Below are 25,612 nucleotides of genomic sequence, written 5' to 3' on the forward strand. Positions count from 1 at the left end.
GTACAACCTGGCTCCTCCCTTACATTTTTGGAGCAGTTCCTCAGAGCTGAGAGGTGTCTCCCGGCAACAGTTCTCAGTAACCAGTGGCTGAGCATCTTCTCTTAGAGGGCAGAACCGCTCTGTTTTACTCACTGCTGTATCCCAAAGCTCAACTGCAGTGTTTGGCACAAAACCGACATGCAGTTCTTATTTTCTGAATCTTAAAGAGATGAGGCACCTGAGGCTCAGAGAACTTAAGATCACACAGGTGGTGGCGCTGGTCGTCTCCCTATTACATTTCGCTAGGAAAACTTCAGGTTGCTGAGCAATGGCCGAAGGTCGTTTATTGAGGCTGCGGTGAACAGTTACAAAGGTCAAAGTTTGCTCTACGCCCGCCAAGCCCAGCTCCTCAGGAGCAATACCTGCTTTGCCTGACTGGGGCGAGCCGCCGCAGCAGTCAACCCTAGACTCCGCCCCATGGGCGGGGCCAGGGGCGGTCCGCGTGTCGGGAGCCGCCGCGTCGACAGCCGCCTAGAGCTTCTGCGCCTGCGCGCGGCGCCCAGGAGCCTGGGTCGGACTCAGAAATGGCGGCCTCCATGTTCTACAGGCGGCTCTTGGCTGCCGCCACCCTTAGGAGCCACCGGTCCCGGACGGCGCTGCGGGCCGCTGCCCAGGTATTGCGGCCCAGCCCGCCCTCGCTTTGAGGGTCGGCAGGAGAAAGGGCGAGGTGGGGGACTGGCTCCTGTGGGCGAGGTGTGAGGGGATCCGGGGCCCGGCTCGGGGTCACTCCGCAGTCAGTGACATTGGGTATCAGGGGGTGCCCCGTCGGGCCGGCGGGCGGCTTGCCCGGGAGTGCTGCCCGCCAGGACTGTGAGCGGGCTCTTGTTTGCACTTTCCTGTTCCAGGCTTAAGTTTGCGAGGAGCTCCAGCATTCTGGTGAGGGCTGCTCACCCAGTTATTGAGGGGGCGGCGGGGAGCCAGGGTGGGCTCCGTGTGGAGAGGTGGCGGCCGGACGCTTTCTCCTGCTGCTCCGGCGTCCGGCGCGGTGGGCCGAGGTTTCCGCGGCCCCTCTTTGGGGAGGGGGAAAATGCCCTTCAGATGTACTTTTGTGTCTCTTGGAAGCTGTCACACGTAGGAGTGGCTTCACGGAACCAGCCGTGCTTGCTGACTGGCCTTTTCTGGGACGAGGCCGGGAAGTTTCCCATCTCCGCCAAGTAGTGGTGTACTGTTCTGTTTAATAGCGGTAATGACATGATGTTTACCAGCTTACCAACTGGGGAAATAAGATAGTCTTTTGGATCACTTCATTTTTGCATGGAATATAGTGTAATAGACGCAGGGTGTGTGCGTGTGTGTGTGTATAATAGATGCAGGATATGTGTGTGTGTGTTTATGATAGACGCAGGGTGTGTGTGTGTGTAAGTGTGTAAGTAACGGAGCAAGGGCTTGTGTGCCCGTGGCACAGAAAACCAAACTGTCAGGGGTTGTTTGCAGCAAAGTAAGCGTTTATTTGCAGCGCGCCAAGCAAGGGAGTGTGAGACAAGACACAAATCCACTACAACTTGGTCTTTGAGTTAGGAGTTGTTTTTAAAGGGGAAGAACAAAGAAGCTGGGATTAATCATTGGCTTGTGTAACTTCTGTGACATTTCTTAATTCTAGTTTCAGAGGGTCAGGTTGTCTCCTGTTTATGGTTCTCTGGCCAAATGGTCCGTGGCTTGGGGGCCTATTAGCTCATCTTGCCCTGGAGAAACAACCTGAGTTTGTACTTTAATGATGGTATCTGCAATAGCAATTTTAGTTTATTAATGATGTTATCAACACAGCAGTTTTAGTCATCTGATTCTGGTTGATTAGTGTTCAGTTAGCACAGGATTGAAGTTGGAGGGGACAAGAAAGGGAATAAGCTTTTGGGTAGAGGGATTAATCATAAGTTCAGTAAGGGAACTTGGTTGTAGGAAGGCTCAGTTGGAGCATTTATTGTAGGCCAGGGACTGTGCCAAGCATTTTACATGTAATCTCTCAGTAGGCTTTTCAGCAACACTGTAAGTCAGTCATTAATTTCCACATCATTGATGGAGAAACCTTGGCTAAAAGAACGAGTAATTTGGTCTAGGTCACCAAGCAGGTGAGGTCATAGCTGAGGCTTAATTCCAGAAATGTCTGGCTCTAAAACCTGTGTGCTTGAATCTGCTCTACGGTTTTTCCTAGAGCATAAGAATTAATTCTTTCCAACATTGACACTGATAAACTTGTGGAAGGGCATGATTAGCTTCCTAAGTCAATTCCAGAATTTTAGGTTGTGTTCTGAAGTAACCTCAGACATGTCATAAATGAATTGATTTAGACTTTTTTTTTTCTTTTTAAAGCTATTCATACTTTCAACCTAGTGAATTCTGCGAGTTTGCTTCCTAATAGGAGAAGTGATACTTTTTTGGCCTTGAACTTCCCTCTTATGGGTCTTAAAGGGGGCTGTCTAGTTTTTAGAAAATGAGACTTTGGTGAACAAATATGTTTCCATTCTTAACATTGTTTTTATACTTTTGGAAGTTTACCTTTAAAAGTCTTTATCTCTCCATATAGAGATGCCTAATATATTGCCTTAAACACCTTCTCTTCCACCCTCACATTAAGTAATATGGCTTTAGAGTTTGGAATCACCTTAGTCTAACCCCTTGCTTTTTTTTTTAATTTAATTTTTGTCTTATATTGGAGTATAGTTAATTTACAGTGTTGTGTTAGATTCAGGTGTACAGCTAAGTGATTCAGTTATACATATATCCATTCTTTTTCAAAATCTTCCCATACAAGTTATTACAGAATATTGAGTAGAGTTCCCTGTGCTATACAGTAGGTCCTTATTGATTATCTATTTTATATATAGTAGTGTGTATATGTCAATCCCAATCTCCTAATTTATCACTCCACCTCCCCCCCCCCCCCCAACGTTTCGCCTTTGGTAACCATAAGTTTGTTTTCTGTGTCTGTGAGTCTGTTTCTATTTTGTAAATAAGTTCATTTGTATCAATTTTTTTTTTTTTAGATTCCGCATGTAAGTGATATGATATGGTATTTGTCTCTCTCTGTCTGACAGACTTCACTTAGTATGATAATCTTTAGGTCCATCCATGTTGCTGAAAATGGCATTATTTCATTCTTTTTTATGGCTGAGTAGTATTTCATTGTATATGTGTACCACATCTTCTTTATCCATTCGTCTTTCGATGGACATTTAGGTTGCTTCCACGTCTTGGCTATTGTAAATGGTGCTGCAGTGAAAATTGGGTCTAACCTCTTGCTTTTGTACATGGGGACATAGAGGTGCAGGGCCTAAGGAATCTTGTTCAAGGTCACCCACTGAGTTTAGCAAATTCTCTTAAACATTTTGTTTAGTTCTCTGACCCTTTTCTAGTTTCTCTGTATCTTTTGTCCAGTGTATATTTGGTAAAAATAGTTCAGGTTAAATAATTTAAGGTATCGTCTTGTTTGTTGTGAATCATACTCCCCAGTAACTACATTTTTCCAATTTTGACTAAGTATTATTTAAACTAGGTATGTGATTGGTTAGGTGGTGGGGTAGGAATTTGGCCAGGAATTTGTGGCCTTTTGGCAGTAGGAGTCTTCTAAGTGATAATATCAGGAAAGAAAAATCTTTGTGATTATGCAGTGATTTGTATTACCAACATAATTCACAGCTGATGATATTTCAAGTTACAACTTCTAGTGGTGCAAGGAAGGGATTATCAAAATATTTCAGATAATTTAAAAAAACTTTAAAGTGGTATAGAAAGCTATCAGCAATTCCTTATGAGTACTACTAATTCTTTGTAAATCAAGATATTTGAAAATACATATAGATATCTGAAAGAAACCATAAAAATATACTTAGAGTTTTTTCTTTTTTTTTTTTTTTTTTTTTTGCGGTACCCGGGCCTCTCACTGTCGTGGCCTCTCCCGTTGTGGAGCACAGGCTCCGGACGCGCAGGCTCAGCGGCCATGGCTCACGGGCCCAGCCGCTCTGCGGCATGTGGGATCTTCCCGGACCGGGGCACGAACCCGTGTCCCCTGCATCGGCAGGCGGACTCTCAACCACTGCACCACCTGGGAAGCCCTATACTTAGAGTTTGCATCATGGATTTATCCTCAGCCTTTTTTGGAAAAATTTCAAACTGATAGGTATATTCCAGCCAGTACATTGAACACCCATATTGCCTTCACCTACATTTAACTTTATGCCACATTTGCTTTATCTTTAAAAAAATTATATGATATGCAGTCATATAATTTATATACATACGTATGTATGTATAAATTATATTCATTTATTTTTGCTGAACCGTTTGAAAGTAAGTTGCAGGTATCATGGCACTTCTTCACCCTTAGATGTTTCAGTGTATGTCTCTTAAGAATAAGGACATTCTCCTAAATAACCACAGTATAGTTATTGTACTTAGGAAATTTAAAATTGCTGAAATACTTATATCTAGTGTATAAGTCAGATTCACATTTCCCCAGTTGTCCCCAAAGTGTCCTCTATAAATGTTAGATTTTTTTTTTTTTTAACTAGGATCGGGCCTCTATGGTATTTTTTTCTGGTCTGTCCAGCTAATTAGGTGCCACTTAGTGACTGTGATTGCTCTTATATGTGTTGCAGCTGTTTATACATCTGTGAACTCTGGTTGGCCTCATTCTTTATGTGTTCCTGGTAGTGTCTGGTATATAGGCATTCAAAAATGTTTCAGTGTATGACTATTTTCGTCAAGCTTATGCTAGGTACTCCCCCTTTCCCCCTTATTTTTATTATTTTGAGGTATAGTTTATGTACAGCAAAGTGCATAATTTATGTACAACTTCAGTGGATAGCTAGATTAATTTTTATGTAGGTGTCCATGTACATAATGGTGTAGCCACCATTCAGATCAAGATATACATACAGTGTTTTTAGCCCTCAGAAGGCACTCTCTTTACCAATACTCACCAACAGAAGGTAACCACTTATTCTGACTTCCATCACTGTATGTTAATTCTGACTGGGTCCGAACTATATAAAAAGAAATCATATAAGTATGTATTCTTGTGTCTGTCTTCTTTCCCTTAAAATTATATTTGTGAGATTAATCCATTGTTTTGTGAGCAGTAGGTTTTTTCTTTTTTGCTCTGTAGTATTCTATTATATTAATATACTACAATTTACCCATTCTTCTATTGATGGGCAATTGAGTCATTTCCATTTTTTTGTCTATATGAATAAGCCTGCTATGAGCATTCTTATATATGCCTTTTGGTAGACTAAGCACTCATTTCTGTTGAGTATATACCCAGGAATGAGATTTCACAAGGTAGATGTATACTGAAGTTTGGGAAGTTGTTGGTTTTTAATGTTAAAGTGGAACTAAATCAGGGAATTGAGCTACCCAAGAGAAATGTTATCCAGGATTTTAGCTTACCAGATGAATCAGAAATAGCTTGCTATTCTATGTGATTGATTTGTTAGACTAGTGGTTCTCAAACTGTAGCGTGCTTAAGAATCAACTGAATAACTGTTTACAAGTGCAGATTTCTTGTGGCCCAGTCCAGAGGCTCTGATTTTGTAGATGAAAGGGGGACCCTGGAATCTGCATTTTTAGAGGCATTCCCAGGTAATTTTGATGCAGACTTTTCTCTTTAAGAATCAGACTGTTTTGTATAAGATTTCTTTGAATTCAGTTTTTATGATACTGTTTCGTATGTACAACGTTTCAGTACTGTGTGGAGATAATGGGAATGTATGGGTGGATAACACTTAAATGTGTGATTCCAGTGCAGTTTTCCAAGGCTTTCATAGCACTTAATTTGTTCTACATATTGCCATATAAAGTTGATAGGATTGAGGAGTTTGAAAAAAGGGAGGGAGGTGTTTCTGTGTGTTGTTAATGATGGGCTAAGACTAGGCTCTGACTTAGTGGAGCTTTGGGACCATAGATGCTAGAGATCTTCCTGATTGCATCCTTCCTTCAATAGTTCTCATTGTTGTGGCCTTGCCACCGGTGGCTGACAGCTCTCATACTCATTTGTCTTTCATCAGTGACTTATTCAGCTGGTAGAGGGATACCTTATTTGTTTCCTACTTAATTCTTTCTGAAAAAATAATTCTTACTCAGCTCTACTGAGGGATATTTTAGTGGAGAAAACTCCTCCAGCTGTATGAAATAGCACTTCTTATTTTTTTATTTTCTGTCTCCTTACTCTTATTACTACTGTTTGATGTATTTTGTTTATTGTCTGTGCCTCCTCCTCCCCCCGACACACAAATACACACTAGACTGTAAGCTTTAGGTGCAAGGGTTTTGTTGGGTTCACCTCACTATTTCCAGTGTCTAGGTGCTCAGTAAGTTTTTGAATGAATGAATGTTCTACGTAGATTGAAAAAGGGAAGTTTGTAGGGCATTTCTTTCTTGGAAGCTTTGGCAGTCCAGTTGTGAAGGACATACACCTGAACTGGGTTTGTAAAGGAGACACCAGTTAAAGGAATCATTTAGAAGGAATGCATTAAAGATGATGTTGCAGATTGGTTCTCTGAGCTGTAATTTGCAGACTATTAGATGGAGAGTTTCATGGAGGAAGTTTACTAGAAAGTGATCTCTGGATCAACAACTGCGGGAGAGTGAAGGAAGGAGGACTGAATAGAGGGAGTCATAGAACTGTGGTGCAGTGCATTGGGGACCTCTGCTCTTCCTATGGAAGGTCTGCAGCTAGGATGGTCCTGAATTGTCCCAAATTGGGGTGAGGTGCCAGGTCTTTACATCCTTCCCTTAACCCTCATTGGCCAGTCATTGGCTGCAGACTGACAGTGGGAAAGGAGGTATGACTTAAGGCAGGGAGGCTCCAGTGAGGGGACTCAGCTGAGACCTGTCAGCTGCCAACACTCCCAGCAGCTGGGCTATGAATGCCTTGGTCCCAAGGGAGGATCTGGGCAGCACACCACAATGTGCACTACAGATGAAGTAGGGGTTTGAGCTTTGAATGCACGAAAGCTTAATGCTACCAAATCATTCAGTTATCTCTAGTGTCAGACAATTTGTTAGGTGCCGGAGGAATGGTGGAGAGAAGAAAGATGGGAAGGATTTTTGATTTGGTGGAAATAGGAGATTGGTTTTAGATCTGCGAAATTTGGCATTGAGGTAGAAATGCTCTGTAGATCATTAGAGATACGGTAGTAAAGCTCAAATAAAAGATAAGGACTAGAGGTGATGAGGAAATAAAACTACAAGGGTAACATTTGATATTAGCTAGTAGATTAGCTCTTAGTTTTGTGTTGTAATTTACTCTGAATATTATATTTTGATGTCTTAATATAACAATTTTGTTATAGTTTTGAAGAACGGAGTACTCTAAAGTATTTTGAGAAGGTGTTTTTAACAAGAACTACTGCTAAATCACTCTCTGTATAAATATGTCCCCAATTTCTCTAGGTTCTGGGAAGTTCTGGATTGTTTAACAACCATGGACTCCAAATACAGCAGCAACAGCAAAGGAATCTCTCACTACATGAATACATGAGTATGGAATTGTTGCAAGAAGCTGGCGTCTCCATTCCCAAAGGACACGTGGCTAAGTCACCAGATGAGGCTTATGCAATTGCCAAAAAATTAGGTACTAAATTAAGAAAAACTTATGCCATCTCGACATGGGATCTTTGATAAGATGTGAACTTTACTTTTGGTTTAATAACAACTTTTGGCTTTTATTTTATATTTAAAAAATAAGTTTTATTAACGTAAAAGAGAAGGTGGAACTTATGATTTTTGGCATCCTAAAATTATTATGAGATTATTCTGCGCCCCGTAGTGCTGATAACTTAAGAAAGCTTCAGGAAGCTGAAGTCCTGGGTTTTTTTTTACATCTTTATTGGAGTATAATTGCTTTACAATGGTGTGTTAGTTTCTGCTTTATAACAAAGTGAATCAGTTATACATATACATATGTTCCCATATCTCTTCCCTCTTGTGTCTCCCTCCCTCCCACCCTCCCTATCCCACCCCTCCAGGCGGTCACAAAGCACCGAGCTGATCTCCGCTATGCGGCTGCTTCCCACTAGCTATCTACCTTACGTTTGGTAGTGCATATATGTCCATGCCTCTCTCTCGCTTTGTCACAGCTTACCCTTCCCCCTCCCCATATCCTCAAGTCCATTTTCTAGTAGGTCTGTGTCTTTATTCCTGTCTTACCCCTAGGTTCTTCATGACATTTTTTTTTTCTTAAATTCCATATATGTGTGTTAGCATACAGTATTTGTCTTTCTCTTTCTGACTTATGAAGTCCTGTTTTTAGTTACAACTATGGGGAAGAAAATTCTGGCTGTGATGATTCTTCAGGGAAATGGTGACAGAAAATCTTACCTGTTTATGCGATTGTAAAGAGAGGTCCAGTATTTCTCCCATCTTTTTTTTTTGGACATGAAAAATAGAGAGCCAGAAGGGCGAAAAAAGAAGTTGAGCATTAGAATGTAAGCTCTATAAGAGGAGGGTTTCTTTGTCTTATTTTGTTCACTGATATATCCCAACCTCTTAGAAGAGGGCCTGACACTTAGGTAATCAATAAATGTTAATATCGTTAAATGAATTAAATAGTTGCCTATGTTTATTAGATTATTGATAACAGAAACAATAGGTTTTGTTAATTTGAATTTATATTAATCTTTTAATTATATAAATTTTGAGTTTGGAAAGTATGCTTCACTTTATATTTTTAAGGGTTTAATAAGAGAACATGATAATGAGTAATGTAATAGCTATACACTGCATTTTCTTCGTAGTAGTATTTAAAATCCCACCAATTTTATGTAGATTACCAAAATTAATCTCTTCTGTATGTACATTTGATTAATATGGTTTTAAATGTGCTTTGGTGGAGACTTTTATTAGTTTTTCAAGAAAGATGTGGAACATTTTAAACTGTTTAAAATTGTAAAAGTCTTCATCTCTATTTGTACTTATTTGTTTCTAGAATGGGTTTTTCTTTCAAAAGTGAGAGCATGTAGAAGATCAGAAAGTTGTCATATATTATATGATATGTTTTTGAATGAGGTAGCCTTGATTTCCTTGACTTGGAAGCATGATTTTTTTTTTAAACATCTTTATTGGAGTATAATTGCTTTACAATGTTGTGTTAGTTTCTGCTGTATAACAAAGTGAATCAGCTGCTATATGTATACATATATCCCCATATCCCCTCCCTCTTGCGTCTCCCTCCCACCCTCCCTATCCCACCACTCTAGGTGGTCACAAAGCACTGAGCTGTTCTCCCTGTGTGATGCAGCTGCTTCCCACTAGCTATCTGTTTTACATTTGGTAGTGTAAATATGTCAAGGAAGCATGATTTTTAATTTACAGTTTTGTTTATTGTTAATCAGAGAAACAATTTTTTTTTTTTAAGGACTGATGGTTTTATTTATTTAGTACAGAATCCCAGGAGTGAAACTGCTGGCTTGAAGGGCACATACATACTTACTTACTTACTTAATTTATTTATTTAACATCTTTATTGGAGTATAATTACTTTACGATGGTATGTTAGTTTCTCCTTTATAACAAAGTGAATCAGCTATACATATACATATATCCCCATATCTCCTCCCTCTTGTGTCTCCCTCCCATTCTCCCTATCCCACCCCTGTAGGTGGTCACAAAGCACCGAGCTGATCCCCCTGTGCTATATGGCCACTTCCCACTACCTATCTATTTTACATTTGGTAGTGTATATATGTCCATGCCACTATCTCACTTCGTCCCAGCTTACCCTTCCCCCTCCCCGTGTCCTCAAGTCCATTCTCTATGTCTGTATCTTTATTCCTGTCCTGCCCCTAGGTTCTTCAGAACCATTTTTTTTAAGATTCCATATATATGTGTTAGCATATGGGATTTGTTTTTCTCTTTCTGACGTAATTCACTCTGTATGACAGTCTCTAGGTCCATCCACCTCACTACAAATAACTCAGTTTCGTTTCTTTTTATGGCTGAGTAGTATTCCATTGTATATATGTGCTACATCTTCTTTATCCATTCATCTGTCGATGGACACTTAGGTTGCTTCCATGTCCTGGCTGTTTAAGTAGTACTGCAATGAACATTGTGGTACATGACTCTTTTTGAATTATGGTTTTCTCAGGGTATATGCCCAGTAGTGGGATTGCTGGGTCGTATGGTAGTTCTGTTTTTACTTTTCTAAGGAACCTCCATACTGTTTTCCATAGTGGCTGTATCAATTTACATTCCCACCAACAGTGCAAGAGGGTTCCATTTTCTCCACACCCTCTCCGGCATTTATTGTTTGTAGATTTTTTGATGATGACCATTCTGACCGGTGTGAGGTGATACCTCATTGTAGTTTTGATTTGCATTTCTCTAGTGATTAGTGATGTTGAGCATCCTTTCATGTGTTTGTTGGCAATCTGTATATCTTCTTTGGAGAAATGTCTATTTAGGTCTTCTGCCCATTTTTAGATTGGGTTGTTTGTTTTTTTGATATTGAGCTGCATGAGCTTCTTGTAACTTTTGGAGATTAATCCTTTGTCAGTTGATTCATTTGCAAATATTTTCTCCCATTTTGAGGGTTGTCTTTTCATCTTGTTTATGTTTTCCTTTGCTGTGTAAAAGCTTTTAAGTTTCATTAGGTCCCATTTGTTTATTTTTGTTTTCATTTCCATTACTCTAGGAGGTGGGTCAAAATGATCTTGCTGTGATTTATGTCATAGAGTGTTCTGCCTATGTTTTCCTCAAAGAGTTTTATAGTATCTGGCCTTACATTTAGGTCTTTAATCCATTTTGAGTTTATTTTTGTGTATGGTGTTAGGGAGTGTTCTAATTTCATTCTTTTACTCGTAGCTGTCCAGTTTTCCCAGCACCACTTATTGAAGAGGTTGTCTTTTCTCCATTTTATATTCTTGCCTCCTTTATCAAAGATAAGGTGACCGTGTGTGTGTGTGTGTGTGTGTGTGTGTGTGTGTGTGTGTGTTTATCTCTGGGCTTTCTATCCTGTTCCATTGATCTATATTTCTGTTTTTGTGCCAGTACCATACTGTCTTGATTACTGTAGCTTTGTAGTATAGTCTGAAGTCTGGGAGCCTGATTTCTCCAGCTCTGTTTTTCTTTTTCAAGATTGCTTTGGCTATTCGGGGTCTTTTGTGTTTCCATACAAATTGTGAAATTTTTTGTTCTAGTTCAGTGAAAAATGCCATTGGTAGTTTGATAGGGATTGCATTGAATCTGTAGATTGCTTGGGTAGTATAGTCATTTTCACAATGTTGATTCTTCCAGTCCAAGAACATGGTATATCTCTCCATCTATTTGTATCATCTTTAATTTCTTTCATCAGTGTCTTATAGTTCTCTGCATACAGGTCTTTTGTCTCCTTAGGTAGGTTTATTCCTTGGTATTTTATTCTTTTTGTTGCAGTGGTAAATGGGAGTGTTCCTTAATTTCATTTTCACATTATTCATCATTAGTGTATAGGAATGCAAGAGATTTCTGGGCATTAACTTTGTATCCTGCTGCTTTACCAAATTCATTGATTAGCTCTAGTAGTTTTCTGGTAGCATCTTTAGGATTCTCTATGTATGGTACCATGTCATCTGCACACAGTGACAGCTTTACTTCTCCTTTTCCGATTTGGATTCCTTTTATTTCTTTTTCTTCTCTGACTGCTGTGGCTAAAACTTCCAAAGCTATGTTGAACAATAGTTGTGGGAGTGGACAACCTTGTCTTGTTCCTGATCTTAGAGAAAATGGTTTCAGTTTTTCACCATTGAGAATGATGTTGGCTGTGGGTTTGTCATATATGGCCTTTCCTATGTTGAGGTAAGTTCCCTCTATGCCTACTTTCTGGAGGGTTTTTTTCATAAATGGGTGTTGAATTTTGTCGAAAGCTTAGAAAAACAATTCTTTTTATTCAGATTACAAGCAAGCTTCTTTTTATTCAGCAAAAGCCTTATGTAAATTCATACTACTTTTGCTGAAATTTTTGTTAATTAATGGTGTCTTGTAGTTTGAACCTGTCCATGGTAAAAGATGTACCTCATTTTAACCTTTAAAATTCTATGTATGTTAGAGGCTCTTAAGGGTCAAGACTTTAAGAAAACTCATGATTGTATTTCTGTAGTATTTCTTGCAAAGGCACTTTATTAACTACCTTCTTGAGATTCCGTCTTATATATATGCCCTAAATGTTAATTTCTAAAGAAGACCCAGCTAAATAAGAAGGAAAATTTGGAAATGTAATTGAGAAAGTATAAGGTTTTCTTATCCTACCCTTCTATCCTTAAGGATGAATTTCAGACCCTTGACTTTGTTCTTTTATTTTGTTAGTTTAATCTCTTGAGTGATGCATATTTTGTTTACCAGTTCTTTCCTTCTTAATAATGCTGAAGGCATAAACTGTTTTTCATACCACTGATTAAAGGGCCTGATTTAATGAAGTCAGTGAAAGCTAGTATTTCTTTTTTTATTTCCAAATTATTATAATTGGTTTTCTTAATTAGTTTTCCATGTTTTCTCATTTAGTCAAATTTCACTATTTTGTCAGAAAAAAATAATTTGTGTACAAACTTTTTCATAAAACGAGTAGGATTTATTCAGATGCCAGTTTCTTGATTTCTTTACTCATTGTAAAAATCTTTAATGATTTTTAGCTGTAGAAAAAGGAATAGTTAATATATATAGGATATACTGTAACTGTGAGTATTTCTGGCAAGTCCTCTGGAACCAGGACTTACAAGTAGTAAGGAGCAGGTAGGCAGCTCTGATTTTCAGCTCCTTGGAACAGAATGTATCTTGTTTATCTAGAAAGTGTGTCTTTGTCAAAGAAGGCTGCAAATGATGATTGTAGTATGGGAGTGGGATTAGTGACTAATCAGGACCTTTAAATCTAGAGGGGCAGAAATACTACTTTTTAAAAGATGTATTTCCTAGCTACTTTGAGGATGTTGAGACAGTTGTGTTTTTTTTTTTTTGTGGTGAGTCATTAATATCAGAAGATATTGATTATGGGATATAATTGCACAGGGTGTGATATGAGGTGCCCTAGAAATATACCTGTTTTTTTCCATCTAGCTAGCAATTCCCAGTGCTGACTTTGGCTAATTTTTGCTTCTCAGTTACTGCAAAATTCATAAAATGTTAATTCCCATTTATTTAAAAAGTCTTATCAAGCAATATACTAGGGCATAAATGCATTACAGGTGTGACAAACTATTGCTTGTCGTTGTGGGTGGCAAGAGAAGCTGAGTTAACATGGAGACTGGGGCCACTGAACCCTATAGCTGGTAATTCCTCCCAAAATAGCTCTGACCTCTTTCCCCAGTATTCCCTACAAATTCTGTCATTTTCTGTGTGTGTCATAATGTGACAAAAGTTGGAAAACACTGTCCTGGAGGCAAGTTTTACCTGTTGTGAATAACTGAAGTTAGGGATGGAAGAATGGTTAGAAAGAAATCTAATTCCAATATTTTAAAAGACTATATGAGTCCACAAATGAAGGTTGATGAGCTGGAAGATCATGGAGAAGTTTCTGGAATGGATTATCAAAGGGATGGTTGTTAAGCACAGAGAAATGAAGTAGTTATAATTTGGGGTCAGTTCTAAGAGCAGATTCCCACCTCCTTCTTGTAGTTACAAGAAAATATGATTTCAGTAAGGCATTTGGCAGAGTTCTTATGATTTCCCTATTGACTGTGGAAATATAGTTTGGATTCTAGCACAGTTAACATAGAATTTCTCTCTGGGTGAATAAACATGCAGAGGGTGTCAATTAATGAATGTCAGCCCAGAGGGAGATTTCTAATGGCATACAGTAGGACTTTGCCTTCTTTTTCCTTTTTCCAGTGTTTTATTAGATGACTGTAAATGAGGAATACTTAAAACATTTGTGAATGACTAAAGCTAGGAGGGATGGTGAATATATTTTAAAGACAATCTTGGGATCCATAAATGATCTTGTGTGGCTGGAGCAAAGGGCGAAATCTAGCAAGACTGATTTGCTCATCGTTGTATCTACAACTCCAGTGCAGTGTCTGGTATGTAGATGTAACTGTTGACTGAATTAATGGAATTGAATAAAATCTTTGTTTTAGTCAGTTGTCCTCAGATTTATCTTCTAATTCTTCTCCCTGTCTTGATAGTTGATGAGATTGTATGTCATTACTTTTTTTTGTTTTTCTTTTGTTGTGAAGGTCTTTTTTATTTTATTTTAAAAAAATTTATTTATTTATTTAGGCTGTGTCAGGTCTTAGTTGAAGCACACGGACTTCTTAGTTATGGCATGTGAACTCTTAGTTGCGGCATGCATGCGGGATCTGGTTCCCTGGCCAGGGTGGACCACCAGGGAAGTCCCCGTGAAGGGCTTTTTTAGAAGGAATTTTTGAAGAATCATCTGTGCGCTTACGGAGTTTATTTTCTTAAAAAAAGAAAATTGACGCTTTAGGGAAGAGCCTTCTTCTTATAAAATGTTTTTGAAAAAATAGAGCTTCATTACTCTTACTTAATAGCTCAGTATGTTAAGTTCCTAGCTTAATTAATAGGAATGTTTGAATTTAGCCCAGCAGAGCACCAGTTTAACTGTTGTCCATTTTTACATTACATTTACACTGTTTGGATTATAGGTATCCTTTTTGGAGATAAATGAATATTGCTGAAGTACTAGAAACCTGACTTGACAAGTAACCAGAAACAGGTAGAATGACTAGTGGCTGCTCCTTTTAGTTCGGGCATGAACTCTCTAATTTGCCATAGTCCCTGAGACTACCTGTTGTCTTCTCAGTAAGAAAATTATTGTTACTTTTAAGGACATTTCTAAACTTTCTCTAATCTTCATCTGATATTAGTTGTGGCACTTGGGAATGGTGGGGACTGTGGCAAATTGAAATGATGTCTTGTGTAAACAAGGCACTTGTGGTCAGTTCCAGTTGCAGGGCCCAGGATTTCCAGTTCTGTGTTTCTCAAGAGCAGTGGAAGATCTAGATTCATAAGAATTCTCTTGATTTCTAAATGTTCTTTTATTTATCATTCAGAAAATATTATGTGCTAGGAACCCTCCCAGGACCTTGCAAACATCAATGAACATAACAAAGATTCTGCCCTCCTGGAGTCTATATTTTAGTGGGGGAGCAAAACAAAAATGATAAACATGGGAAGATTATATGTTATGATTCGAAGGTGATGACTTCTATGGAAAAAAATGAGCGGGCTAAGGGGGATTGGTCATGGGTGGGCAGTTGGTAGTGTTAAGTAGGGTGATCAGGGTAAGTCTCATGGACAATTTAGACTTAAAGAAAAACTGGAAGGGAATGAGGACCTTTCCCAAACAGATACCTGGATGAAGAGTATTCAGGGAGAGAGGGAGCATCAGTGTCAAGTCCTAAAGGAAGGGAGGGATATGCCCAGGAACAGGAAGATTAGAGTTGCTGGTGTGGGGTGAACAATGAAGAGGTCATGATACAAAGGGCAAGGGTGCTGGGGGATTACACAGGGCCTTGAGGCCATTGTAGGGACTGTGGCTTTAACTCTGAGTGAAGTGGGCATTCAGTGCAAGGTTTTAAGTAGAGGAGTTATATGCGCACTTTGGCTGCTGCTTTGAGAATATACTTTTGGGGACAAGGATAATCTAGGTGAGATGTAATGGTGGCTGGGACCAGGGCCTAAAATGGAGATGATGAAGAGTGGTCAAGATTCTAGATACATTTTGAAGGTGGAACCACTATGATTTCCTGACTGAATGGATGTGGAGTATGAGAAAGAGTGTTTTTTTTTTAAAAGAAACTGCCTGGAGTGATTCATAGGGCTATCTTCTGACTTAAGTGTACACTTCCAGTGTGGACACATTTATATCATTAATTTTCTAAACGTTTTGTAGTAATTGTTTGTTAACTTTGGGTCATTTCTTATTTGTTTGATCACAAGCTATTTGTTACCTCCTTGATCAGCTCTCGTTCAGCTTGGTATATGTGCATTAGAGAGTGGCCTTTCCCCAGTAGTAGAATTCCCATCTTTAGCCTATTCAGATACACATTTATGGAGTGGTGGTTATATCCCAGGAACTGCTTTGTGCTAGAGATACAACGAATAAGACAATGTCCTTAACCCTGACCTCAAAGGTTAATTGTTTTTCATAATGTAATATTGGTGTTACACTGCTAGTATGGGCAAAATACCATGAGAAGCGACATGAGGAGGCTTTGAAATTCTGCCTGTCTCGGGAGACAGAATGCCCCTCTAAGATGTATTGCTCTGGGTCATGAAGAGTAGTACCTAGGCTTAAACAGCTAGTTTGGTAATTTTCTTCAGCATGTTAGAAAGGGGAAGAAAAGAGACAGACCAGTTACCTGTTAAAGAAGAAAAATTCAGAGTATTTCTTAAAAAATGTTTTAAAGACTTAGAAGTGTAACATTCTAGAATCTTTTGATAAACATACCTTAACTCCTGATAGTCCTCTCACAACAGTACAGCTCAAGAATGTATATTAACAGGACTTTCTGTTAGTGGGACAATGTGAATTGGTATCAATAGTGGCACTTTCCCTGAAAGTCATGGTACATTTCTACTCAAAGCAGCATTTATAACTCAAATTGTCGTAGTGTAGTAAGTTTACATATCAATAGAGGGAAGAAATTGTTAGGAAGACATTTGACCCTCAATTTTGTACTTTTAGTACCTTGCAAAGTACTAGATATTTAAAGTATCAGGGAAAGGTAAAATTATTTTCAGTATGCTTTAAGAAATGGCTTAATATGAGTGGCTCATTCTTTTAAGTTTGTGGGTCTTTAGGTGGTGAATGTTTTAGTGTTGTAATCTAGAAAATATATATACATGGAATGCCTCCTTTTGTGACATTGTGGGTAAATGAGACTTTACTACATTTAATAACACTGCTTAATATGTATTTTTAATAACAAAATATTGTGTTTTGCATGCTGCTCCATGCTTTGTATCTAATAGAAGTGTTTTTCTTCTAGGTTCAAAAGATGTTGTGATAAAGGCACAAGTTTTAGCTGGTGGTAGAGGAAAAGGAACATTTGAAAGTGGCCTCAAAGGGGGAGTGAAGATAGTTTTCTCGTAAGTTATGTTTTACACATACAGACACCATTATTAAAGAAAACAATGTAAATTTGTAAAAGATGCCCCTTATTATTGAATTGATAAAAATACTGAGATTTAAATATTAGATGAGGTAAGATTTTGCCTGTCATGTGCTTTTATTTTTCTCAGTTGGAGGAGAAAAGAGTTTGAGTTCTTTTTCTTATTTTAGTCCAGAAGAAGCAAAAGCTGTTTCCTCACAGATGATTGGGAGAAAGTTGTTTACCAAGCAAACAGGAGAAAAGGGCAGAATATGCAATCAAGTATTGGTTTGTGAGCGAAGATATCCCAGGAGAGAATACTACTTTGCTATTACAATGGAAAGGTCATTTCAAGTGAGTAATTGTAGACATGATACATTTAGGATGATCTTATTACATTCAAGTTCAAAAGTTGATTATTATTTCTATTTGTATAGGAAGGGTTAAAAAGGTATGGTCCATAATCTATTTGTATATGTCATGGGAACAATATTTTTATGTCATTTTTAAAAACCAACATGATTAATGCCATCAGACTTAATACTATAATATTGTGGTAATAAAAACTGTAGGCAAAACCATGCTGAAATAAAATCCACAGAATTTCCAAATTGTTAATTTGCTAAGAGCAGCTTAAATCATTTCTGATTCACCTTCAGATTCCATAGACTGAGAAAATAATTTCTAGCACAGTAAGATGTTCTAACCAAAGAGAAAGTCTCTGGAACCACTAAGAGAATGTGTATCCCTGGCTTCATCGTTTTCTTTTTCAACCTCTTTGTATTTTTGATAGTTTGCGGTTTGTTTCACAAGAGGATTTGATACTTGGTAAGTTCAAGGATGACATTCAATAGGAAACAGGATGCTTCTAAGGAGGATAACCTTATTCTGCTCTGCTCTCTTTATGGAACTTAGAATGCTAGCAATGAACTTAAGGCATCACATGAAGAGAAAATTCCTTCATAGACCTAGGGCTTGGAAAGGGCATTGACAGTGATTTTATGGTGTAATTATCTGGCTTTTTGAGTGCATTGGTTAACTTTTATGAGCTGAATCTGTGTAGTAACTAGCTTGTCTTTTGAAGCAGGCTGGGTACATATTTGGTAGCCCTAGTCAGGATTTGATGTAGAACATCACTAATTACGTAATTAGTAATGTAACAAAAATTTTAGGGGGTCATGAAAATGTTTTCTTATATAAAACAGCTCTTTTAAAAATAGCTATTTTCCATATTGTGATTTTTTTTTTTACAGTTCATTAAGTTTTCTTGTAATGTTTGAGTGATATTATAAAATATCTTTTGTAACTTTGAATTTTTATAAGAAAGTATTTTTTAGGGTATAACACTAGATGATAGTAAAAACCCACTCAGAATATAAGATTAAAGAACATTGTTTCGTTTGTAAGTGATGTCTTTACATCTGTAGGTTTCTTTATGTGATAGAATTTAGTTTTGTAAGTTACTTTAGAAATCCCATGACAATAACCTTATATATTACAAATATTTGCAAAAATTATGTTTTTACAAATTCATTTATTTTCACTACATTTTCTTTTCCTTTTCATTGATGTTATATATCAACATCTATCATTTTGTTATTAATGTTTTTACTTTCTGTTGTAGCCAGGAACAAGGTGTATGTGCCTGGACAGTTTGAGATATGAGTCCTGTAATATTGCACAGAGTAGCTCATCTTGATTAGAATAAATGTAGCAAACTGAATATGTGTTATTAAAGATATGAATATAACACAGTGAATATATTGTATTAAAGATATGTTAAAGCATTAGGAAAAATGATCAAATTTGAATTCATTTCAAGAACTTGAATTTTTGGAGAGCTCTGAGTCTTATTAAGGAAAAATGTTTTTATTTCATTTGTACAAGTAATATATAGTTGTAATAATTCATGCTAAAAATTCAGTAGTACTAGTTGAACTATCTGGCCAAAGACATTATAATGTGCTTTGATGCTATCATATTAGGCCAATGTGGAGTTGGTTGGTGTTACTTCTGGGGTAAAAAGAACTATTTTGGGATTCCCTCTGGACAGGTTCCTATTAAACGACAAAAAATAAGTCAGCTATTTAAAAAGAAAAGCCCATTTTGATTGAATTAAAGTCATATGCTTAGGACTTAACTGATCTTTTTTTTTTTTAATATGTGGGCTTAAAAAAAAACTTTATTTATTTATTTTTGGCTGCGTTGGGTCTTGGTTGCTGTGTGCAGGCTTTCTCTAGTTGCAGTGAGCGGGGGCTACTCTTTGTTGCCGTGTGTGGGCTTCTCATTGCGGTGGCTTCTCTTGTTGAAGAGCATGTATGGTACGTGGGCTCAGTAGTTGTGGCGCACGGGCTTAGTTGCTCTGTGGCATGTGGGATCTTCCCGGACCAGGGCTCGAACCCGTGTCCCCTGAATTGGCAGGCGGATTCTTAACAACTGCGCCACCAGGGAAGTTGAGGACTTAACTGATCTTTAAAAATTGCTTTTGTTGCTTATCTGTTTTCAGAAGATGAATCATAAACTCTACTGGTATTCTTTGTATGTATTGCATCAGGAAGCCTGGGCAGATATGTACCATGGGGTTGACATGCCAAAAAAAAAAAATCAATTTAAATTCCTATTCTGTGTTTTGGTACTTTTTAAAAATCAGATTTCTTAACATTTTCCCAGTGCCTGGTGGGAACTTCTGGACTGAGACAAATCTGATTTAACAAATCACATTTGCTGCTTTATTTTCCTAGTAAAACATTGCAATCTGCTGTAAATGAATGGTACGTTTAACTGTGTCAGTTTTTTACTTTGCTTGGATTAAATATAAAATGTGCTGTGAGAATTCCAAATTTTACTTTCCATACTTTTCTTAAAAAGAGATACTTATTATTATTATTATTTTTTTTTTTGCGGTATGCGGGCCTCTCACTGCCGCGGCCTCTCACGCTGCGGAGCACAGGCTCCGGACGCGTAGGCTCAGCGGCCATGGCTCACGGGCCCAGCCACTCCGCGGCATGTGGGATCCTCCCGTACCGGGGCACGAACCCGCGTCCCCTGCATCGGCAGGCGGACTCTCAACCACTGCGCCACCAGGGAAGCCCGAGATACTTATTTTAAGTGGCCTCTTTGTCATATGATTTTAAATTCAAATCCATTTTAAGGCAAAACCTTTTGTAAGACCAACAAGAAAAGAGGAATTTAGGTTAAGAAGGTGAAAATAGCATTATTAATTTATTTGAAATTACAGTTCTTTGCTAGAACTTAAATTGTTCTGAAGGCTTATTACTAAGATTTAAAAGTTAAAACCAAATCATTTAAACAGAAGCACCAGTTCATTCAGCAGTCATGATATGCAAAACTACAGTCATTGTTTTAACTGATCTCTATTTTATTTACCTATGTAAGCTTTCTTCTAATTGGCTATAAATTTTGGGGTTTCTTTCTAGTTGGTCAGGGAATTGGTACAAAGAGAATTTGTTCACTTTCTTTTATATATTTATTATTTCATATGTATTTTTTTTTAGACTTTTCTCTAACTTATAGCGAACTCTTGGAGATCTAATCATTACTTTAGTGAGAAACGTTTTTCCCCCAGTAGTGCTGCCTTTTATGTGGCTCTTCACTTCTCTTATCAGTAGATATGAAAAGAAGAGGACAGTAAAACTAGAATAAAATGTTCAAATACTTTAAAAGTTTGTTGATTCTACCTTTTCAGTTGAATAAAATTGTATTTGGGGGTTATCTGTAGATTAATTTACTTATATTTTACTTCAATAGCATGACAGTAGATTCATTTATCTATATTTTACTTTAATAGCATGATAGTAGTTGATAGATTCCTCTTAAATCTGAGTTTTTTCTTCTCTCTTTAGATCTCTTTAAAAGCTTATAATTTTGAATTGCCGTTCTAGGGGAAAATGATGAATACCTTTTCATTTGAAGTTTATAGAGAAAGTAAAAAATTAGACTTTAATTTCAAACATTTCCCTTGATTTAAGCTTGCCATTGTTCTCTTCTTTAGTCTCAGAAACGCACAATGAATTCTTCTATTAAATATTTTTTGTGTTTGTTGCAGTGAGCTCTGACACCAAGTAACCAGAATTGAGCCAGACTTCACAGGTTAAGGGCACAGTCCTCCACATGACTGCCCTCACTTCAGACATCAGCCTCAAGCTTGGGGGTCCCCAGGTCACCCTCACTTCTGACGAGCTGGCAACAAGTTTGGGAACTCCTAGTACCCCTCAGGTTTCATAATTTGCTAGAATGACTCACAGAACTTAGGAAAATACTACACTTGTGATTACAGTTTCACTATTGCCAAAGGATACAAATCAGAACCAGCAAAATGGACAGATGATGCATAGGGCAAGGTCTGGGAGAGTCCCAAGCATAAAGTTTCCATTTGCTTCAGGGATGTGTCACCCTCCTGACATATTGATATGTGACAATACACAGAATATTGGCAACCACAAAAGCCCACTGAGTTTCTAGTCGAGTTGTTTTTATTTTTTAAATTGTGGTCAAAACATAGAATATGAAATTTACTATCTTTAACAGCTTTTATGTGTACAGTACAATAATGTTAACTTTGTGCATATTGTTGTACAACAGATCAAGGACATTTTCCATCTTGTGAAACTGAAACTCTGTATCCATTGAAAAACACCTTCCCCTTTATCCCTTCCTTCAACTCCTGGCAACCACCATTCTTTTTGTAAGATTTTGATTACTTTAGATACCTCATATCAGTGGAATCATGCAGTATTTGTCTTTTTGTGATTGGTTTATTTTGGTTATCATAATGTCCTCAAGGTTCATCTATATTGTAGCATATGTCAAGATTTCTTTACTTTTAAAGAATGAATAATATTCCACTGTATGTATGTACATTATTTTCTTTATCTTTCATCTGTTGGTGGACATCCAGGTTTCTTCTGCCTCTTGGCTATTATGAATAATATTGCAGTTTAACATGGGCATGGAAGTATCTATTTGAGGTTCTGTTTTCAGTTTTTTTGGATATATACCCAGAAGTAGGATTGCTGGATCGTGTATTGAAGTTTTTGAGGAACCTCCATACTGTTCTCTACAGTGAGTCCACTATTTTACATTTCTGCCAACAGGGTACAAGAGTTCCATTTTCTCCACTTTCTCACAAACACTATTATTATTATTGACAGAAATTATCCTGTTGGGTATGAGGTTATATTGTTGTTTTGATATGCATTTCCCCAATGATTAATAATATTGAGTACCCTTTCACATGCTTGTTGGCCATTTGTATGTTGTTATGGACTGATTGTTTATGTCTCCCCCAAAATTCATATATTGAAGCCCTAACTGCCAATGTCATGGAACTGTGTAACTGGAAGAGTTTTGAGGTACATGCTAGAAAAAGCTGCGATTGCCATGAAAGGACTTTTAAAGTTGATTCTGGTGAGGACTCAGAAAGAAAAAAGTAGAGATACAGAGAAAGCTTCCATCTTCTTACAGATTATATAAATAATCATGAACAGAATGTTGGTAGAAGTATGGATGGTAAAGACCATTCTGGTGAGGTCTCAGAAATGAAGAACATGTCTTCAGATGATGCAAAAAAGATGATCCTTGTTGTAAAGTGGCAAAGAATTTGACTGAATTGTATTCATGTTCCAGTGTTTTGTGGAAGGTAGAACTTGGGAGTGATGATATTAAATATTTAGCTGAGGAGATTTTTTAAACAAATTTATTAATTAAAAAATTTTTGGCTGCTTTCGGTCTTCATTGCTGTGCATGGGCTTTCTCTAGTTGCGGCGAGTGGGGGCTACTCTTCATTGCGGTGCACAGGCTTCTCATTGCGGTGGCTCCTCTTGTTGCAGAGCACTGGCTCTAGGGGCGCAGGCTTCAGTAGTTGTGGTGTGCAGGCTCAGTAGTTGTGGCTCGCGGGGTCTGGAGTGTGGGCTTAGTTGCGCCGCGGCACGTGGGATCTTCCCGGACCAGGGCTCGAACCCATATCCCCTGCATTGGCAGGTGGATTCTTAACCACTGTGCCACAAGGGAAGTCCCAGCTGAGGAGATTTCTAAGCAAAGTATTGAAGGGGTGGCTTCATTTCTCCTTACTGCTTATAGTAAAACTTGAGAAGAGAGAAATGAATTGAAGAAGGAATTATTAAGCAAAAAGTAATCAGAATTTAAACGTTTGGAAAATTCTCACCCTGCCTATATTGCAAAAAACTAGGAAGCTATTTGGAAGATAGTTATGAAGGGTGTGGCTGAAGAACCATTTGATAAGGAGATTAGTATGGGTGTGAACCATGAATTGTGAGAAATAAATGTCTGTTGTTTAAGCCACCCAGTCTGGTATTTTGTTATAGCATCCTAAGCTAAGATGTGTATTTCCTTTGGAGAAATGTCTATTCAAGTCTTTTGCCGATTTTTAAATTGGGTTGTTTGGTTTTCTGGTTGAGTTGTAGTTCTTTATATATTCTGAATATTAATCTCTCACATACAGTTTGCATATATTTTCTCCCACTCTCTAGGTTGCCTTTTTGTTGATTGTTTCTTCTGCTGTGTAGAAGTTTTTAAGTTTGATATAGTCCCATTTGTATAGTTTGCTTTTGTTGCCTGTGATTTTCTCTTATTCAAGAAATTATTGCCAAATCCCATGTCATGAATCTTTCCCCCGTGTTTTCCAATTTTACAGTTTCAGGTCTTACATTTAGGTCTTTCATCCATTTTGAGATAATTTTTGTATATGTATAAGGTAAGGGTCTAACTTGATTATTATGCATGTGGTATCTAGTTTCCCTAATACCATTTGTTGAAGAGCCTGTCCTTTCCCCATTATGTAGCCTTGTTACCTTTGGAAGACCATTTGACCATATATATGAGGATTTATTTCTGGGTTCTCTATTCTTTTCCATTGAGGTCTGTCTTTATGTCAGAACCATACTGTTTTGATTACTATAGCTTTGTAATATGTTTTGAAATCAGGACGTAAGAGGCCTCCAGCTTTGTTTTTCTTTCTCAAGATATTTTGGTTATTCAGGGTCCTATGAGATTTCATGTGAATTTTAGGATTTTTTTCCCCTATTTTTGCAAAAAAATGGACAGTGGAAAAAAGATTGTATTGGGGAAAAAATACCATTAGGATTTTAATAGGGATTGCATGGAATCTGTAGATTGCTTTGCGTAGTATTGGACATTCTAATAATATTAAGTCTTCCAATCCATGAACACAGGATGTTTACTTATTTGTGTCTTCTTCAGTTTCATTCAGCGTTGTTTTGTAGTTTTTAGTGTACAAGTCTTTTGTCTCCTTGGTTAAGTTTATTCCTAACTATTTTATTCTTTTTGACTCTATTATATCAATAAATTGGATCATTGTCTTAATTTCCTTTTTAGATTGTTCATTGTCAGTGTATAGGGATGCAAGGCATATTTGTGTGTTGATTTTGTGCTGTAACTTTGCTGAACTCATTTATTCTTAGCCAGTTTTGGGGGGGATTCTTGAGAGTTTTGTATATGCATGATCATATCATCTGTGAACAGAGGTAATTTTATTTCTTCCTTTCCTATTTGGGTGCTTTCTGTTTCTTTCTCTTGTCTGGTTGCTCTAGCTAGGACTTCCAATACTATATTGGATAAAATGGTAAGAATGGGCATCCTTGCCTTTTTCCTAATCTTAAAAGGCAAGCTTTTAGTTGTTCACCAAATATGATGTTGGTTGTAGGCTTTTCATCTGTGGCCTTTATTATGTTGATGTAGTGTTGTTGAGTGTTTTTATGAAAGGGTGTTGAAGTTTTTCAAATGCTTTTTCTGCAGCAATTGAGATGGTCATGTGGTTTTTTTGACCTTGATTCTATTAATGTGGTGTGGTACACTGATAGATTTTCCTGTGTTGAACCATCCTTGCATTCCAGGAATAAACCCCCTTTGATCATGATATATAATCCTTTTAACGTGTTATTGAATTTGGTAGGCTAGTATTTTGTTAAGAGTTTTTGCATCAATATTCATCAGGGGTATTGGTCAGTAGTTTTCCTGTAGTATCTTTGTCTGATGTTGTAACAGGGTAATGCTAGCCTCATGGAATGAGTTTGGCAGTGTTCCCTCCTCTTCAGTTTTCTTTTTTTTTTTTGGAATAGTTTGAGAAAGATTCGTGGAATTCTTCAGTGAAGCCATCTCGTCCTGGGCTTTTCTTTGTTGGGAGGTTTTCGATTACTCGTTCAGTCTCCTTGTTATAGCTCTGTTCAGATTTTTTATTTCTCCATGGCTCAGTCTTGCTAGATTGTATGTTTCTAGGGATTTATTTCTTCTAGGTTACCCAATTTGTTGGTGTTTGATTGTTCATAGTAGTCTCTTATGGTCCTTTTCACTTCTGTGGCATCAGTTGTAATGTCTCCTCTTTCACTACTGATTTTTGTTATTTGAATCTTTTCTATTTTTCTTAGTCTAGCTAATTGTTAGTCAATTTTGTTGATCTTTTTAACAAACCAACTCTTAGTTTTGCTAATTTTTTTCTGTTTTTTAAAAAAATTTCTATTTCATATGTTTCTGCTTTAATCTTTATTATTTCCTTC

At 37.6% G+C, this 25,612-nt stretch overlaps 1 protein-coding gene across 1 annotated transcript in view; it reads left to right on the top strand.

Moving 5' to 3' along the window:
• Positions 1-533: 533 nt before the first annotated feature.
• SUCLA2 (succinate-CoA ligase ADP-forming subunit beta) overlaps positions 534-25,612 on the top strand; it is a 48,234-nt gene continuing 23,155 nt past the window's right edge. The window contains exons 1-4 of the mRNA XM_065895859.1: positions 534-653; positions 7,429-7,609; positions 16,959-17,058; positions 17,252-17,414. Of these exons, the coding sequence (XP_065751931.1) occupies positions 564-653; positions 7,429-7,609; positions 16,959-17,058; positions 17,252-17,414 (534 nt within the window). The 5' untranslated portion in view covers positions 534-563. The remainder of the gene's footprint in view (positions 654-7,428; positions 7,610-16,958; positions 17,059-17,251; positions 17,415-25,612) is intronic.

The sequence above is a fragment of the Phocoena phocoena genome, chromosome 18 (assembly GCF_963924675.1).
Source record: "Phocoena phocoena chromosome 18, mPhoPho1.1, whole genome shotgun sequence".
NCBI lineage: Eukaryota > Metazoa > Chordata > Mammalia > Artiodactyla > Phocoenidae > Phocoena > Phocoena phocoena.